Genomic DNA, 16,588 nt, shown 5'->3' with positions numbered 1-16,588 from the left:
CAAGGTAATTCAATGGGGAAGGAAGGTCTTTAATTTTACATGAGGCTAGAACAACTGGATATTCGTATATAAAAAAAATGGGCATTGACCCTTACCTCACATCATACTTAAAAAATACTTCAATATGGATTATAGACCTAAACAGACAATCTAAAACTATAAACCTTCTCAAAGAGAACAGAGGAGATCATTTTCATGACCTTTCAGAAGACAAAGTTTCCTTAAATAGGTAACAGAAAACAAAGCATTAAAGAAAAAGAAAAAGACTGATAAATTGGACCTCACCAAAAGTTTTTAAAAATCAAAAGGCATTATTAAGAAAATTGGCAAGCCTGTTAACATAGATATATTCACAAAACATATATCTGACAGAGTGATAAATTAGGAGCTTGGAATTAACATATACACACTACCACATATAAAATAAATGAACAAGAAGGACCTACTGTATAGCACAGGGAACTATATTCAATATCTTGTAATAACCTATAATGGAAAAGCATCTGAAAAAGAATATATGTATATGTATAACTGAATCACTTTGCTGTACACCTGAAACTAACACAACATTGTAAATCAATTACACTTCAATAAAAATTTATATATATATAAAATTATATATATATATCTGACAAAGTTACAGTATCCAGAATATATACAGAATACCAACAGATCAATAATAAAAAAGGCCAAAAATAAATAAATAAAAGAGCACAAAAGACTTGGCCAGACATGTCACAAAAGAAGATTGGCCAAGAAACAAATAAAGATTGCTCAACGTCATTGTGTTAATCAGCAGATGCAAATTAAAACCACTGTGCAATCACATTTTACACCCACTAGAATGGCTAAACTTAAAAAGAACAACAATACCAAATGTTGGCGAGGACATGGAGCAACTGGAACTCAGACGTTCTTGGTGGGGACATAAAATGAGCTGAGCATTTTGGAAAGTTGTTTGGCAGTTTCTTATAAAGTTAAACATACACCTGCCCTATGATTCAACAATTCCATTCCCAAGCATTTACCCAAGAGAGATAAAAACATATAGTCACCAAAAAACTTGCCCAAAAACTGTTCACAGTAGTTTTAGTCATAGCAACAAGAATTGGAAACAACCTAAATGTCCGTCCACGCGTGGATGAATAAACAAATTGTAGTATCTTTGTACACTGGAATACTACTTAGCAATAGAAATGAACAAGCTACACGCATACCTCATTTTCATATGCTTTGAAGATATTGTGTTTTTATAAAGTGGAGGTTTGTGGCAACCCTGTGTTGTCAGATAATGGGTAGCAGTTTTTAACACTGAAGTACTTTTTAATTAAGGTATGTACATTGTTTTTTAGACATAATGCTATTGCACACTTAAGAGACTACAGTATCGTGTAAACATAACTTTTGTACACACTGAGAAACCAGAGGTTCATGTGACTCGCTTTATTGCATTATTTGCTTTATCTGCAGCGATATCTCCAAGGTCTGCCTGTCCTCAGAAATGCTCATGGATGAATCTCAGCGACATGATGTTGAAAGAAATAAGCTAGCACAAAAGAGTGCATTTAGTATGCTGTCATTTATGTGAAGTACTGCAACAGGCAAAACTAATCCATGATGATAGAAATCAGAACATCAGTTGCCTCAGGGTAGGGGGTGGGGATTGATAGAAAAGTCCTGCAGCTCTAATGGTGATTATACTTAAGAATACTGGTTTTAAAAAGAGAGAAAAGAAATGGGAATAAGGCAACTTTGTGAGGTGATGGAGAGACGCTATATCTTGTTTGGAGACGTGGTTACACAGATGTACACTTCTGTCAAAACTCATCAGATTTTACACTCAAGATCTATGCATCTCACCGTATGCAGAGTATACCTCAATAAAAATTAAAATAAAACAAAAAACAAAGAAAACAGTTGCCAGAGTAGAGGGGGAAAAGGGGAGTTGGGTTTAATGGGTCTGGAGTTTCAGTTTGGCAAGATGAAAAATTCTGCGGATTGGTTGTACAACAGTGTGAACATATGAACACTACTGAACTGGCTGGGCACTTCAAAATGGTTAAGATGGTAAGTTCTGTCATGTGTATTTTACCACAATTTTATAAAAACAAGTAAAATATGCTACCACAGACAGCCTAACAAACCTTCCTCATGAGGAGTCAAACACAAACAAGTTAATTTCCTAACATAACATTCATGTGGTCCTCGAAATAAAAGAGGCAAGGCCAATTAGTGGACGTGGAAGGTGCTGGTGGCAGTGGAGAAGTGAGTGCCAACGTGGACAGAGGGCCTCTCGGTAGGGCTGCCCTGCTCTCTGGCTGAGGAACGTGGTGGAACCTTTAAACTTTGGTATCTCACAACCTCTGCTCCCCAGAGGACAGAGAGGGATGGAGCTGGAAGGTTCAGGAGGCCTCTCCCAGGAACCCATTTTCTGAGAACTTGGCCTAGCCAGTCCCCTAGAGGTCTGTACATACAAGGACAAGGCCCTGCCTCAGTTGTGCACAGCGGGGCTGAAGGAAGGAAGTAGGTGAGGAGAGCATGATGTGCCCCTGCCCCGGGAGGCCTCAGCCCGCTAGCCTGGACTCCACCCCGAACACCCTGTATGGCCTTTGCCAAGTCTGTCATCTGTCATCTGTGTTGAGAGACTCACTCAGGGCTTTCTACAGCACTGGCTGGGACTCCCCTCTGTCTCAACCAGTCCAAGAGCCAGACAGGGGCAGGGTTGGGGGCTCAGGGGGCCAAGGACCACCAACACCCTCCCCCTGCATGTGGCTGACTTCCAGGCCTGCTGCGTGGCTGTGTTGTGGGTGGTGTGGACGGTGGAATGGAGGTGGCAGCAGCTGTCAGGCCAAGGCGGGAGGAAGGCAAACAGAAAGGGCATCATGGAGAAGCAGGGGATCATGAATCATGCTGTTCATTAACTCGGGCTAATTAAGAGACCAGCATGATGGCCACGGTGCCGGCAATTTCTTAAACACCCGGCTTTCACAGTCTCCATCAGCCCTGCTGGCCAGGCCCTCCACACCCGCATCGTGCTGAGTGCCCTGGAGGACATCAATTCTTTGGGGGTCCCCCCGGCCTTTGGAGAAAGGGAGAGAGAGCTGGCGTTTATTCTGCATCCCCTACATTCAGGTCTATGTTAAAACTTTTCCTAATCATTTGGTCCCCATAATACCCTGAGAGGTGGGGTTCATCACTTCTACTTTGTCACTTGGGAAATTGAGGCTCAGAATGGGGAGCAGACTTGCTCGAGTTCTCCTACTGAATTAGGCATAGCCCTTGTCCCCTTACCTGACTCCCTTTATCACAACGTAGACCTGTCTCATCATAAGGCTGAAGACACTTCTAGGTTTTCTACTCTGACCCACCCCACCCCCTTTATAGTTGTCTCCTGCCGCCCCCACAATTAAGCTCCAGATCCTTCCAACATCCCCTATCCCTTGCTGGTGACAGGAACTCCCTCCACTGGGACAGATTTTAAGGGCCGGGCTGGAGAACGCTCCCCAGAAGAGGGAAGGTAGGGTTTTAATTTCTCTGAAATAAGTTGGAAACATGGAGGTAAGAATAGCAATTAGAGTGTGTCGCAGAGGTGGATGGAAGAAAGCGTCTGGCACGTCCCAGGGCCTGAAGGAGCCGTTGAGCCTGGAGCACAGGGACTGAGGGGGCACTGGGTGGGAGGCAAAGACGAGGTTTGCATTTTTTTTTTTTAATTCCACAGGTGTTCTCAGCAGAGGCGATGGTGTTCACCTGCTGCCCTGCAAAGACTGGATGAGTGGTGTCAGGTGGGCGGCTTGACAGGGTCTGGGGAACAGAAGAGAGCTCTAGGCTTGAGCTGGACCAGAAGTCATGCTGACCGGAGATCTCTGAAGGATCGCTTGATCTCCTGGTCTCCTCAGAGCCTGCCAAAGCACACTGCAAAGCTGTCTGATGACAGAAATGGTGATCGGCTGACTTTGACCAGATGCCCTAGCTGTGGCCTGGGAGCTAATGATATTGGAAAGGGATTCTAGAGGAACAGCCTCTACTCTAGGCCCCACCCCACTGGGAGACTGGTGTCACCAGATTCTCACTGTGCGGCCAGACCCAGCAGCACCCAGAACACGTTGCTACCAATGCACTTTTCTTCTCAGGCCCACCTGCCCTTGTCTTTCCCACCACTTTCCCATCAAGGCCTCTGATTCCACAGCCCAGTTTCTAAGCTGCAAACCTCCCAGCTGACAGCAGGACCCCGAACGCCAGAGTCCCAGTGCACACACACGCACTCCAGCATCGTTCTCGACAGGCCCCCTCCCACTACCCACCAGACTAACCTCTGCTCGAAGGCAGGCAACCAGCTTCTCGAAAACAGAGAAATGGTCCACTGAAGACACAGAAAGACACACAGCATCTTGGTCCACATGGCCGTTACTTGGAGGACTGGTTTGGTCTCAAACTCCATGAGCTGCTGCAGATCTTAGGTGATAGCCCTACACATGAAAACCAGGCAGGCCCAGGAACCCACCCTCCTGCCCAGGAAAGGACAACAGGCAGCTAAGCTGCAGTTATGTTTGCCGGCAGGGAGCAGAGAGCCCATCCTCACAGAGGCTTGGAGGATGGCCACGGTGGGAGGCCCACCTGCCCACAATTGCCCAGTGATTGCAGAGGTCCCTTCCTATTGAAAATCACGGGGAAGGGCTTGGCTGAGGGAGACACGAACCCAGTTATTGTTTTGACGTTCCACCCTCTTTGCAGTTGGAAGCAATCTTACAAACTTGCAGCAGCTTTTCTAATATGATAGATTTGGGGGTTAAAAAGTGTTGTCATGATGTCTTTGAAATATTTAGAAACATTCCCCGCCCCACCGCCAAAGCTGGGTGTTTGTTTTTTAAAAATAAACACTTGGCAAGACGAGGGTATGGCGCCCCCAGCACAGGTGACTGTTGTGCAAGCCGGCCCCGCCCACCGGCCGTGGGTGGGGACCCACCCACAGCTGTCACCAGGCTCCTAACAACTCCTCCGGGCACACCCTGTTCATTAGGTCTGGCCATGCCTGTCCGCCCAGACTCCTGGTTGAACCAGAATGCCAGGAGTGGGCGGCGGCTCCTTGAACCCTGAACAATGGGCTATGAGGAGTTAATCCGGGCCCAGGGCCTGGCGGGGGTGTGGGGGGAGCAGAGAGCCAGGGGCTGGGCACTCAGCGCTCCCTCAGCCAGGCCTAGGATGGGCCTGTGGGGCCTGCCCACTGGCCCGGCTCCCGTGTCTCAGGGGCCAGGGAGCAGCAGGGCCCCCAGAGGGAGCCAGGCAGAGCTCTAGGCAGTAAACATAGATGTGTGCTTAGAGGCGGCCTCCCCCGGGGAGGACTGGGGTGTGCAGACATTATCTCACCCCTGCTCAGTGTCCCCTCAGGCAGGTAAGGGATGGGACTTGTTCCTGCTTTATAGCTGGGGAGCCCAAGCAGAGCAGATGGGTACCTGCCCTGTATCTGGCCCTGCTGGCCTGAGCTGCTGCCCCCTGGGATGGGCGCTCCCACTTTGGGGTGGGGATGTGCCCCAACAAGCTGCTCCCCAGACCCACCTCACCCCTCCCCAAGATAATCCAGACCTCACTTTCCTCCTCACCAGGGTCCCCCCTTATTTGCAGTGTGTGGCATGAGGAAGGACAGGGCTGCCCAGCCCAGCCCCGCCTGGGAAGTACATCTCACCAGTGCTTCTGCCAACTCAGGATAAACCAGATTGGGGTTCGGCGGGTGGCGACATGCTGCTATTTGTGGAGGCTCCTGGCTTTTCTGCTCCTGTGACTTCAGGAGGGTGAGGGTGGCAGCCATCCCTACCCAGTCATGGGCCCGGGCCCGCCAGAAGCAGGGATGGAGACCTGGGCTGCAGGCTGTAGGCACAGAGTCTGCAGAGAGCCAAGGAAGCGGCCAGAAAGAGCCCTGGCCTGGGACACAGGAGTCCCCAACACAGCAAACCAGCTCCCCACTATGCAGTTGAGGCAGCCTGCCCCTCAGGGACCTCGTCTGTCCAGCGAGGATGGATTAGATGATACACTTCATACTCCTCCACTGTCATCAGGCTGCACCCCGACTCCCAGCCACTCCATTGCTTCTCTCAATGAGCCCAGTCTATTGGGGAATTAGAGCTAACTTCTGTCTAAATGAACGGCTGTGCACATGCGGCTCTGGGCAGGCAGCCCTGGGGTCTCCTGAGAGGTGAGGAGAAACAACTAGAAGCCAGGGGGCCCCACCTTGTACCTCCCACCTGGCCCCCACCTCAAACCCCGACCGCGTGATGCTCACCTGCTCTCTTCGGGTCTCCAAAGCAGGGCTGAGGCACTTGGGCTGGAGTCTGCTCCTTCTGACATGGGCACAGGGGCCCTGCAGGGTCATGCAGGATGGGGGGCTGTGAGCCCTACAGTGGGGAGCCCCTGAGGGGCCAAGGACCATCCACAGGGCTTGAGGAGGAGTCCAAAGTCCTCTTAAAACCAACTCTGCTCCAGACACTCCCCACCTAAGGAGGCCCAGACCAAAGAAGCTCTGAGTCCTGCAAGCCCTTTGCCCATCACTGAAGTTGGTTACTCATTTGTAGAGCGTGTTTTGGTTGACAAAACATTTTCCTATACGTGGTGTCATTTGATCCTCATAACAAGACAACAAGATACTTGCCCATTTTATAGAGGAGTAAAGTAAAGCCCAGAGTTTAAGCAAATTGCTTAAAGGATCCCAACCAGGAAGTGGTAAAGCGAGGACATGGAGCCAGGGGGTCAAATTCCAAGGACACTGCTCTCTGTAGGATGTCGTGTCCCTTTCTCCAGGTTCTAGGGACCCCAAAGTGCTCCCCTAGGACGCAGACAGTGGCATGAGGCCTTCCCAGCCAGCAAGGCTGTGTGTCTGCCATCCAAAGGGCCTAGAGACCCACCACACCGTTGCCCTGGGCCCATGTGCATGCCCTAGAGAAGTCAGGAAAACAGAGCCATTCTGTAGCAGGCCTGAGATTCAGGGCAAAGCTTCCAGAAGAACTGACAGGGCTGGATTTCTTTCCTTCTGCTAAACCCCATGATATTTCCTTTTAGAGGAAGAAACCCATTCACTGCGTTCAAATCTTTGAAGAGCCATGAGGAACAGGGAAGGGCCATCTTCTGCTGGCATGGTGGAGCGAGAAGTAGTAAGCAGATGGGACACAGTGTAGGGATGAACTCTCCAGCTGAGAGAGCTGCCTGGGGATGTTACCAGCTGCATTGTTAGGAGGTAAGTTCCCCATCACTGCAGGAGTTCAAGCAAAAACAGGGTAACCATTCTGCCCTGGGAATGTTATACAGGAAAGTCAACCCCTGGACTGCTGACTGGGAAGAATGGGGCTACATGATATTCACACTGCTTCATACCAAGAGCCTCTATTGAAATGAGGACTATCTCAGCTTCTAGTTGGACCTCGGGTTCCCCTCTGTGAATGCCAGACTGAATCAAGATAGACTTGTTGCTTATGGAGGACAGTATGGAGGTTCCTGAAAAAATTAAAAACAGACTTGCCCTATGATCCAGCAATCCCACTCCTGGGCATATATCTGGAAAAAACTACAATTCGAAAAGACACATGCACCCCAATGTTTATAGCAGCACTATTTACAATAGCTAAGACATAGAAACAAATGTCCATTGACAGATGACTGGATAAAGAAGATGTGGTGTGTATGTGTGTGTATATATTCCACACGACGGAATACTACTCAGCCATAAAAAAGAACGAAATAATGCCATTTGCAGAAACATGGATGGACCTAGAGATGATCACATTAAGTGAAGTGAATCAGAGAAAGACAAATATCATATGATATCACTTATATGTGGAATCTAAAAAAAATGATACAAATTTTATTTGTAAACCAAAAATAGACTCACAGACATAGAAAACAAACTATGGGTACCAAAGGGGAAAGGGCAGGGGAGGGATAAATTAGGAGTTTGGGATTAACAGATACACATTACTATGTACAAAATAGATTGCAACAAGAATCTGTTGTATAGCACAGGGAATTATATTCAATTTCTTGTAATAACATATAATGGAAAAGAATCTGAAAAAAATATATTTATGTATATGTATAATTGAATCACATTGCTATACACCTGAAACTAACATTGTAAATCAACTATACTTCAATTAAAAAAAAAAAGAATTGTTGCTGTGTGTCTCTACCTCCTGCTGTTACAGACTGGGGTGGAGGGGACAGAAGGAGTCAAGAAGCAGGGATGGTGGGCCCAGACCACAGCGAGCTGGGAGTCTTACGTGGAAAGGGTCTCTGGAGCGCTATTCCCTGAGGGCTGAGTGCTTTGAGCCCATCATTATCTGCCCTCCCCAAGAGGTCACTGGGGCATTCCCATTGATTTGGGTGACCAGCCAGAGACCTGCCTGGGCCTCCTGGGCAGCTGTCTCCTTTGCCACAGTGACCAAAATGAGTCGTCAGGACGGGTCAAGGCAAGCCCTGCCTCCGCCATGGGTGTTGGCCAGCCACCTGTGTCCAGGAGACAGCTGGCCGAGTCACTGGCCATCTCTCCTTTGCAACTGGCCTGGATCTTTCATATTGAAGAGCAGCTGTCTTGGGACATCTGAGTACCTGAAATCTGGAATCTAGAGATACAGATGGAAAGATTTGACACCAGCATCCCAGCACTGTCCATAGGACACCTCAAGCTACAAAATTGTCTGCCACAGTTCCTTGAGGGTTAAGAGAAACCAGACCATCCCCCTCAAAAAGTCTCCTAGGAGTGTGCTCAGTGGGTGAATAGAAGGTGACACCTTCCCTCACCCCACCACCCCTCCTGGCCACCCACCTCCTGCTTGGTTTTCGTCTTTCCCCTGGAGGCATTCCCTGCCAACCTGAGGAGGTGAGGGGCACCAGCAGACTTCAGGCTTGGCCCAGCCTGGCCTGTGTCCTTCTAGAAGTCCCGGGAGCTACTCCCACTCATTCCTTCAATCAGTCAATGTTTACTGAGCACCTGTGCACCTGCAAACCAAAAAGAGCAGAAAAACGAGCAAAGGATATGAACAGACGATTCCTAGACTGGGCCTTGCTAATTGTTTTCTGGGACTTACACTCTTTGTGTATTGTTTTAATTTTTTTTTTACAGTATGCACATATTCACAGATTCCTTGTGTACTTTAAAATTGTTTAAGTAATCCAAGGGAAAAAAGAAGAGACGTGTAGCCATCCCTGGGGAGCTCAGTGTATGGACAACAAACAAATCCACAGTATCAAAGCCTCTCAGTGTGTAGTCTGAGAAGTGGCAGCTGGGGTGGGGGCCCCTTCCTGCCTGGGTGGCACTGGATGACATGTCTGCTGGGTTCTGAAGGATAAGAAAGAGCTTCGCAGGTAGAGAGGAGGCAGAAGTGTTGCCAGTGACAACAGGCCTAGAGGGGCCCTTTATCAGGCAGCGTAGGTGACAGAGTGGTGACCTGAGGCAGACTGGGCTGCGTGGCTGTGGCCAGGCCCGTGGAGAGGTGATGGGCAAGAGGACGGGAAACTCACACCTGTTGAGCCCCTACCTGCCAGGCCCCATGCTGAATGGAGGTGTAGGCACATTCTCATTAATGTGAGTGAATTGAGGCTGTGTCTGATGAAAAGAGAGAGGGTCTGCCTAGACGAGAGGGCAGGAGAGAAGATGGCAGGGGCTTGGGGAAGGGCCTGCTCCTTTAGCAGCTGATGCAGACAGGGAGGGATGGTGAAGGGGACAGGGAGGGCAGAGCCGGAGGCAATGCCTTCCCTCTGCCCCCACTTCCAGGCCTCCCATGGCTCAGCCCCAAGCAGGTGGAAATCACAGGACAAGCTCTCGGGGAGCCTCTTCTGGGGCTGAGGGAGCTTCCAGGCCTGACCTTAGACCTGCTGCATCGGAGCTGACCGCCAGGTCTCCACGTGGTATGCGAGGCAGCTGACCACAGGCCCGGCCAGATCATCCTGGCAGCAAGGTGACTGTGTGAAACCACTTCTCTTAGTCCTTTGGAGCTGCTGTAACAAAATACCACTGTTTGGGTGGCTTATAAACAACGGGATCGATTTCTCACAGTGCTGCAGGCTGGAAGCCCAGGGGCTGGGTAGCGGCCTGGTCAGGTGAGGGACCTCCCTGGGCTGCAGGCAGCTGACTTCTTGCTGTGTCTTCCCATGGTGGAGGGGTGTCTCTGGGGCCACTTTTATAAGGGCACTCATCCCATTCGTGACCTAATCACCTCCCAAAGGCTCCACTACCTAAAACCTTCACCTTGGGGGTTAGGCTTCCACTTATGAATCTGGGGGGACACAAACACTCAGATCATAGCACCCTTGGAGGGTTCCCAAGCTGGAGTGAGGCCAGGCTGGGTGGAGAAAGCAGGTAGAGGGACTTCAACCTGTGGCCAGCCGCCCTGTGCGCGTGACCTGACTCGCAGAAAGAACACAGCTGTGTCTTGAAGATGTAACTACAGACATCATAGAACTCACCCATCAGTGGCAGAAGGGAGAGGTGATGGGGTGGGTGGGATTAAATTAGTGGGTGTCCAGCTCTGGTGTTCCAATGGCCTAAATGATAGTCTCAAATCTCTGCCTGTTTCAAGCTGTGTGGCATTGGACATGTTACTTAGCCTCTCTGGGTCTAAAGTGGGGGTAATGATAGTGTCTGGTTCGTAGGTTACTTGTTAAGTGCTTGGAACAGCTGGAGCCCAGCTGAACTGCTAGTGGTCATTCCTGTGGACTGTCCAGGGATCTCCCAGCTAGGCCTGGTGGTCGAGGACCCCTCAGGGTCTCCACAGTGCCATATCCCTACCCTCATCCAGTCACGGCTGACACCTGCTCCTCAGGCCCATGGGATGGCCCCGGGCAGCAGGGCCTATGGACCAGGGAAGGAGGAGTGATGGCTTATGGGGCAGAGGTTATGGGGTGGGGGCTCTGAAATGGCGAGAGGAGGGGACAGGAGGAAACAGGGATTCCAGAGCAGCAGAGACCCCAGAGGGAGACCTGCCCAGGGTAGGGACTGCTGGTCACTAACTGTCTGGCTGTGGGGTGTCAGAGACAGCATCACGGGAGCCGGGGCTCCGGGCTCTGTTTCACAATGCCAAGGTGTCTGTCAGTATCTCCAGGGCTATCGTCAAATGTTCCAAATAGAACTGTGTCCTTTTGATTCCCTTTAATTGAACAAAAGAGCTGTATGTCAGGCAGCACTTTTGAGAAGGCGCCAGAAGTCACCAAATCAGAGAAATACCCACGAGTCTGGGTCCACTTGGAGCAGGGCGGGGAGTGGAAGTCCAGATACTGATTCTGGCTGCAGGTGAACAGGCCGGGGGGGCTTTGAAAGGCTGAGGTTGTTCTTGGAGAGAGAGGTGTGCTGACCCCATGGGGGCCCGTCTACCATGAAGGGGGCAGAGCGGCAGTGCAGAGGAACTCATCAAAACCGTCCCAGTTTGCAAACTGGTGGCAGAGCTGGGACAAAGTATTGGCCTTGTTTTCTAATTTCATTGCCAAATGGGGTTGGAGGGCAGATGATTTGGGTGTGAAATGCAGTCTATCATTCATCCTATCTGTTTGGGATTCTCAGAAGAGGCCTGATCACAGCAGGGGTGGAAGTGATGGCAGAGGAAGCCCAGGCTGTGTAGCCTTGAGTGAGCTTCCACTCTCCGGGCTCCACCTCCCAGTCAGGTGGTAATGAGGAAGGGAGGCTGCATAACCACAAATCATTACGCAGGGCTTACCAGGTTTGAGTCACCCTCACACCATCCACCCAATAACCCTAAGGGGTGATCCTCATTTTGCAGATGAGAGAAAATGGAAGTTCTAGGAGGTTAGTAACTCCTCCAAGTCCTTGGCTAACGAGCGACCCAGTGGGGATTTAAAGCCTTGAATGGCTGCTAACTCTGTGCTAAATCTCTCAGGGTCAGCTCTGCGCTCCATTCTGAGCGTGAAAAAGTAGGAGGGGCCGCCCAGGATCCTTTGCACTCCACCTCACTGCTGTTTGAGGGCGGGGTCCTGGGCCTGGTGTGCAGGAAGGGGGTAGGGAAGGCTCTGGCCACCACCAGGACCCCCGAGAACCCACAGAGAGGAGGGGAGAGCCCTGGCACCTCCACAACCCACACACCGCTCCTGTCCTTCCAGGCCTGGGAGAGGTGACTGCTCCTGCTTTAACCTGAACTCTTCTTTCCAAGAGCTTATTACACATACCGTTTACATAGCATCTTCCTAATCTTCCACTTATACAAATAATAACTAACTTCTCTGAAAACCTCTACACAGGACCTTTCCACCCGGGGTTCATTTAGCACCTCATAACCACCCAGGCAGTGATGTTATCCTTCTCACCTGAACGGTCAACTGAGGCAGAAAGGTGGCCAAGGACAGGTGCTGCAGAGTTGCTTGTGGCTCTTCGATGACCAGTGGGGCAGCCTTGGACAAGTCACCCCTCTGTCAGAGATTGACCATCCTCATCTGATGATTATGAAGGGGATGGTGTGAGGACTAAAGGCAGAGTAGGGGTGCAGGGCTCTGCTGGTGCAGAGTAAACACTCAACAGTCATAGCCTTTTTTTTTTTCAGACAGGTCCCATTTTTAAAAATAGACTATTTTAAGAGTAGTTTTAGGTTTCCAGCAAAACTGAGATGCAAGTAGGGAGAGTTCCCATATACTTCATGGCCTCTGACAGGCACAGCCTCCCTGACCATCAACATCCCCCACCAGAGTGGTACACCTGTTACAGTCCACGAACCCACACGGACATATCATGGTCACCTGGAGTCCACAGTTTACATTAGGTTCTCACTCAGTGTCGTACATTCTACGGACAAATGTATAATGCCAGGCACCCAGCATTGCAGTATCACACAGAATAGTTTCAACTGCCCTAGAAATCCTCTGTGCTCTGCCTATTCACCCCTCCCTCTCCCAGAATCCTTGGCAACCACTGATCTTTTTACTGCCTCCAGTCTTGCATTTTCTAGGATGTCATATAGTTGGAATCACACAGTATGTTGCCTTTACAGATTGGTCTCTCTCACTCAGCAACATGCTTTCAAGTTTCCCCCATGTCTTTTTGTGGCTTGATTGTTCATTTCTTTTTATCACTGAATAGTATTCCATTGTCTGGATGTACCACAGTTTCTTTCTCCATCCACCTACTGAAGGACATCTTGGTTGCTTCCAAGTTTTGGCAAGTATGAAGACAGCTGCCATAAACCTCTATGTGCACGGTTTTGTGTGGACGTAAGTCTTCAACTCTTTTGAGTAAATATCAAGAAGATTGATTACTGGATTATATGGTGAGAGTATGTTTAGTTTTGTAAGAAACTGCCCAACTGCATTCCAAAGTGACAGTACCATTTTTCATTCCCACCAGCAATCACTGTAGCTTTTATTTTTATTGAGAAATGAAAAGGGACTTCCTTAAGGTTACACAGTCATTCACTGGCAGAGCAGGGACCCGAAGGCAGCACCACTTTGGGTGGTTCCCTTTGACCACACTGCCCCTCAGCTAGACAAGCCAATCACATGCCCTCACAAACACACTCACACTTACTCACCATTGCTTTTGAGATCTAACTCTTGGTGCAGATGTGTCCCGAGGCATTCCTTGTCTGTCCCATCCAGAGAAGCTTGCCATCTAGCCCCTGCATCTGAGAAGCTTGCGATGCTCTTGCCCCATGCCCAGGTGCACCTAGAGGCCAGTGTCCAGGTGTTCCAAGCTTACCTGTACCTGGATAAGAACCAGGTGGCCTGGGAGTCTTTTTCCTGTCAAAGCAGCCCCAGCCAGAAAGAAATAGCCCCACAGTCTCCCCTGACTGTCCAGCTCCAAGCCCTTCCTTCCTCCCTTCCCAAGGAGAAATTCACATAACAAAATTAACCATTTTAAAAATGTACAATTCAGTGGCATTCGTGACACTTCATGATGGTGTGCAGCCACCACCTCTACCTAGCTCTGAAACAGTTTCATGACCCCAAAAGAAAACCTCCTACCCACTGATCTAACACCTCCCCATCCTCCCTCCCCCCAGCCCCTGACAACCACTAACCCGCATTCAGTTTCTTTGGGTGCACCGATTCCGGTAACAGGATAAACCATACAAATGTGATCTTCTACATTTGGTCCCAAGCACCTTCCCCAGGCCATGCTTTCTGTAAACTCCCTGAGGAAGGAGGGGAGCAGGGGCCACTTCTATTTCCTTCGCTTCTTCCCTGCCCCTGGTCCACCTTGCCCTTGCTCCCTGCCCACAGTGTCTGGAGCCCAGCTCATCCATCCCGTGCCACTTCCTATCTCTGTTAACTACCCCGAGTGGAGGACTTTGACGCTTCAGAGATTCATTCAACAAATAGCTCTTGAGCTAGCAGGGGGGTTAGGTAAACAGTCGTGGCAACAGTGTGAGGAGGCACTGATAGGGGGTTTTCAGAGAGCAGGAGAATCCAAAGGAGAGATACATAGAGGTGAGGGTGGTGGGGGGAGATAACACAGAAACTGGAGGCCCTGTCTGTCTAGTTCAGGCCATTTCCTCGGCACTTAGCACAGTTCCTGGCACCTAGAACAGGATGAATGACAAGTCCATCCACCAATCAAGGCAGTTCTCAGCTAAGAGCTGAAGGATGAGTGAGAGTTATTTATACTGGAACTGGGCATAACTTACCTGAAGACCTGTAGGCAAGCATCAGAGGTCAGCCCCTATAATACCTGAAAGATATTTCAGTCTAGATGAACACTGAAGGGGCCGGGTGGTGGCGGGGGGGACGGTTGGGCACAAGTGGGATGAGGTGGGGCCAAATCATGCAGCTCTTTGGAAAATACAAAAAGGAGCCTGACTTTAACCTGAGTGAAAGAGGAAGGGCTTCAGGCAGATCTGCATTTTAGAAACTCATCATTCTAATCTAGGTTAGGGGTTATGATGACCTCAGGATGTGCCAGGCGGACAGAATAGATGTCATTCTTGCCCTCCTGTGGCTGACATTCCAGTAGGAAACAGACACTGAATATATGGTTCAAAATAATTAATAGTCCCAAAGGTGCAAGGTGCTCTGATGGATATGTCAGGGAGATCCTTCCTGAGACAGTGACCTTTAAATCGAAACCTGAGAAATGAACAGAAGCTGGTCAATTAGAAAGAGAGGCAAAGAGCTTTCCAGACTCCACTAAAGCTGTTAGGAAGGTCCTGAGCAAAATGTGTTGAAGGAACTGAGAAAAGTCCAGTGTGGTGGTTGTGAAAATGTGAGGCGGGGAGTTTGACCAGATGAGGCTGGGGAGGTAAGCAGGAAGCAGACCCCAGAGAACCCTCTTACACATTTTGGACTTACCCTCAGCAAAATGGACTTACCCTCAGCAAAATAGGAAGTCTTTACTGATGTAAGCAGAATCCTATTTTGAAAAATAGGACAACTTGCATTTCACTTTTGCACTTCTGTGTACGTGACCTTCCTGGTCAGTGCAATCATCTACTTGCCTTGAAAGTGATGTTAGAATGATCAAATTTTAAAAAGGCAGGGAAGGAGATAAGTATATTTAGCTTCAGATATCGAAAAGAAGATTTTTCGGCCAGACAAGAATCTTGAAAGACAGTTTTTATTAAGAAAAAGGATGTTCTGGCTGTCTTTAACTTTCTCTTTAAGATATCAAGAAGCTAGCCTGAGAGGATTAATCTTAGAGCTTTCGCTAAAGAAGAGAACAGAGGGCAGAGCCCTGACCTCTGGTCTGGAGGATGTTGGGGAGGAGGTGAGAGAGGAAGCAGATGCAGAGGGAAGTCAGGTGTGCATCCCAGTGGCCCATCTTCCAGCCAGAACCCCGGCTAGGTGGGGGAGGGAGGGGAGCCCTGGGAGGCCCTTCTCAAGCCTGGGTTCCTATGCTGTGTTAAAATGATGGCTGCGCCACATCTTTTAACTGTGGGGTTTGTATAAGAAACGGACAAAAAACACATAGATTGAAAGCCTACTAAGCCTTTTGGGGGAAAAAAAATGAACTGAGCAAACAACAACAAAAAGCACTGACTATGACCTGTCATTTAATCATTACTTCGGAATACAATCCCTGGACCCCAGAGCCCACAGCAGCAGGAAGTAGACTGAACCCAGGGGACTTACTCATCAATGCTGATGTCAAGCATAGCCATGGGGGATAATGGAGCAGGAAGAAGCTCCCAGAAGGAAAAGCTCAGAGATACAGACAACGGACAAACAAAACAAAACAAAACAAAACAAAACAAAAACAAAACTTCACAGAGAACAGAGTAAGGGTGGCCAGATGGGCTACCAAGAGTTTTGCATCACTGCCTGAAATGGGTCTCCCCACTCCCGCTCATCAGCATTTGATCCTTGCTATGAACAGTGTCAGATTGTTCCCCGGCTTCCCTTCTCTGAATGGGAGTCTCCAATGCAGTGATCCTGTTCCTATTTCACCTGGCATGGTAAGTATGGGGTGGAGTGTCTTCATTTATACGTGTTCAGACCTTCATCTGAAGCCCACTGAGAGGACTGCACATTGCCTGATGACCCTGGGCCTTGATCTGCATGAGGCTTTAGAGTTGCCTTCCCTGGGGAGGAGAGGAGACAATTCGATGTATGAGAAGAAGGGAGCACGTGAGTTTCAGGGTAGCCAAAATTTGTTTGAATATGAACAGAAACTGCT

General features: G+C 49.3%; 1 protein-coding gene across 1 annotated transcript in view; it reads right to left on the bottom strand.

Annotated features, from left to right (window-relative positions):
- Positions 1–5,802, bottom strand: part of PLB1 (phospholipase B1) — a 169,512-nt gene extending 163,710 nt beyond the window's left edge. The window contains exons 1-2 of the mRNA XM_032497269.1: positions 5,681–5,802; positions 4,311–4,452 (exon numbers count right to left, since the gene is read on the bottom strand). Of these exons, the coding sequence (XP_032353160.1) occupies positions 4,311–4,438 (128 nt within the window). The 5' untranslated portion in view covers positions 4,439–4,452; positions 5,681–5,802. The remainder of the gene's footprint in view (positions 1–4,310; positions 4,453–5,680) is intronic.
- Positions 5,803–16,588: the final 10,786 nt, after the last annotated feature.

This window comes from Camelus ferus, chromosome 15 (assembly GCF_009834535.1).
Source record: "Camelus ferus isolate YT-003-E chromosome 15, BCGSAC_Cfer_1.0, whole genome shotgun sequence".
Taxonomy (NCBI): Eukaryota; Metazoa; Chordata; class Mammalia; order Artiodactyla; family Camelidae; genus Camelus; species Camelus ferus.
The sequence above is the reverse complement of the archived record's forward strand: the minus strand, read 5'-3'. Positions and strand labels throughout refer to the sequence as shown.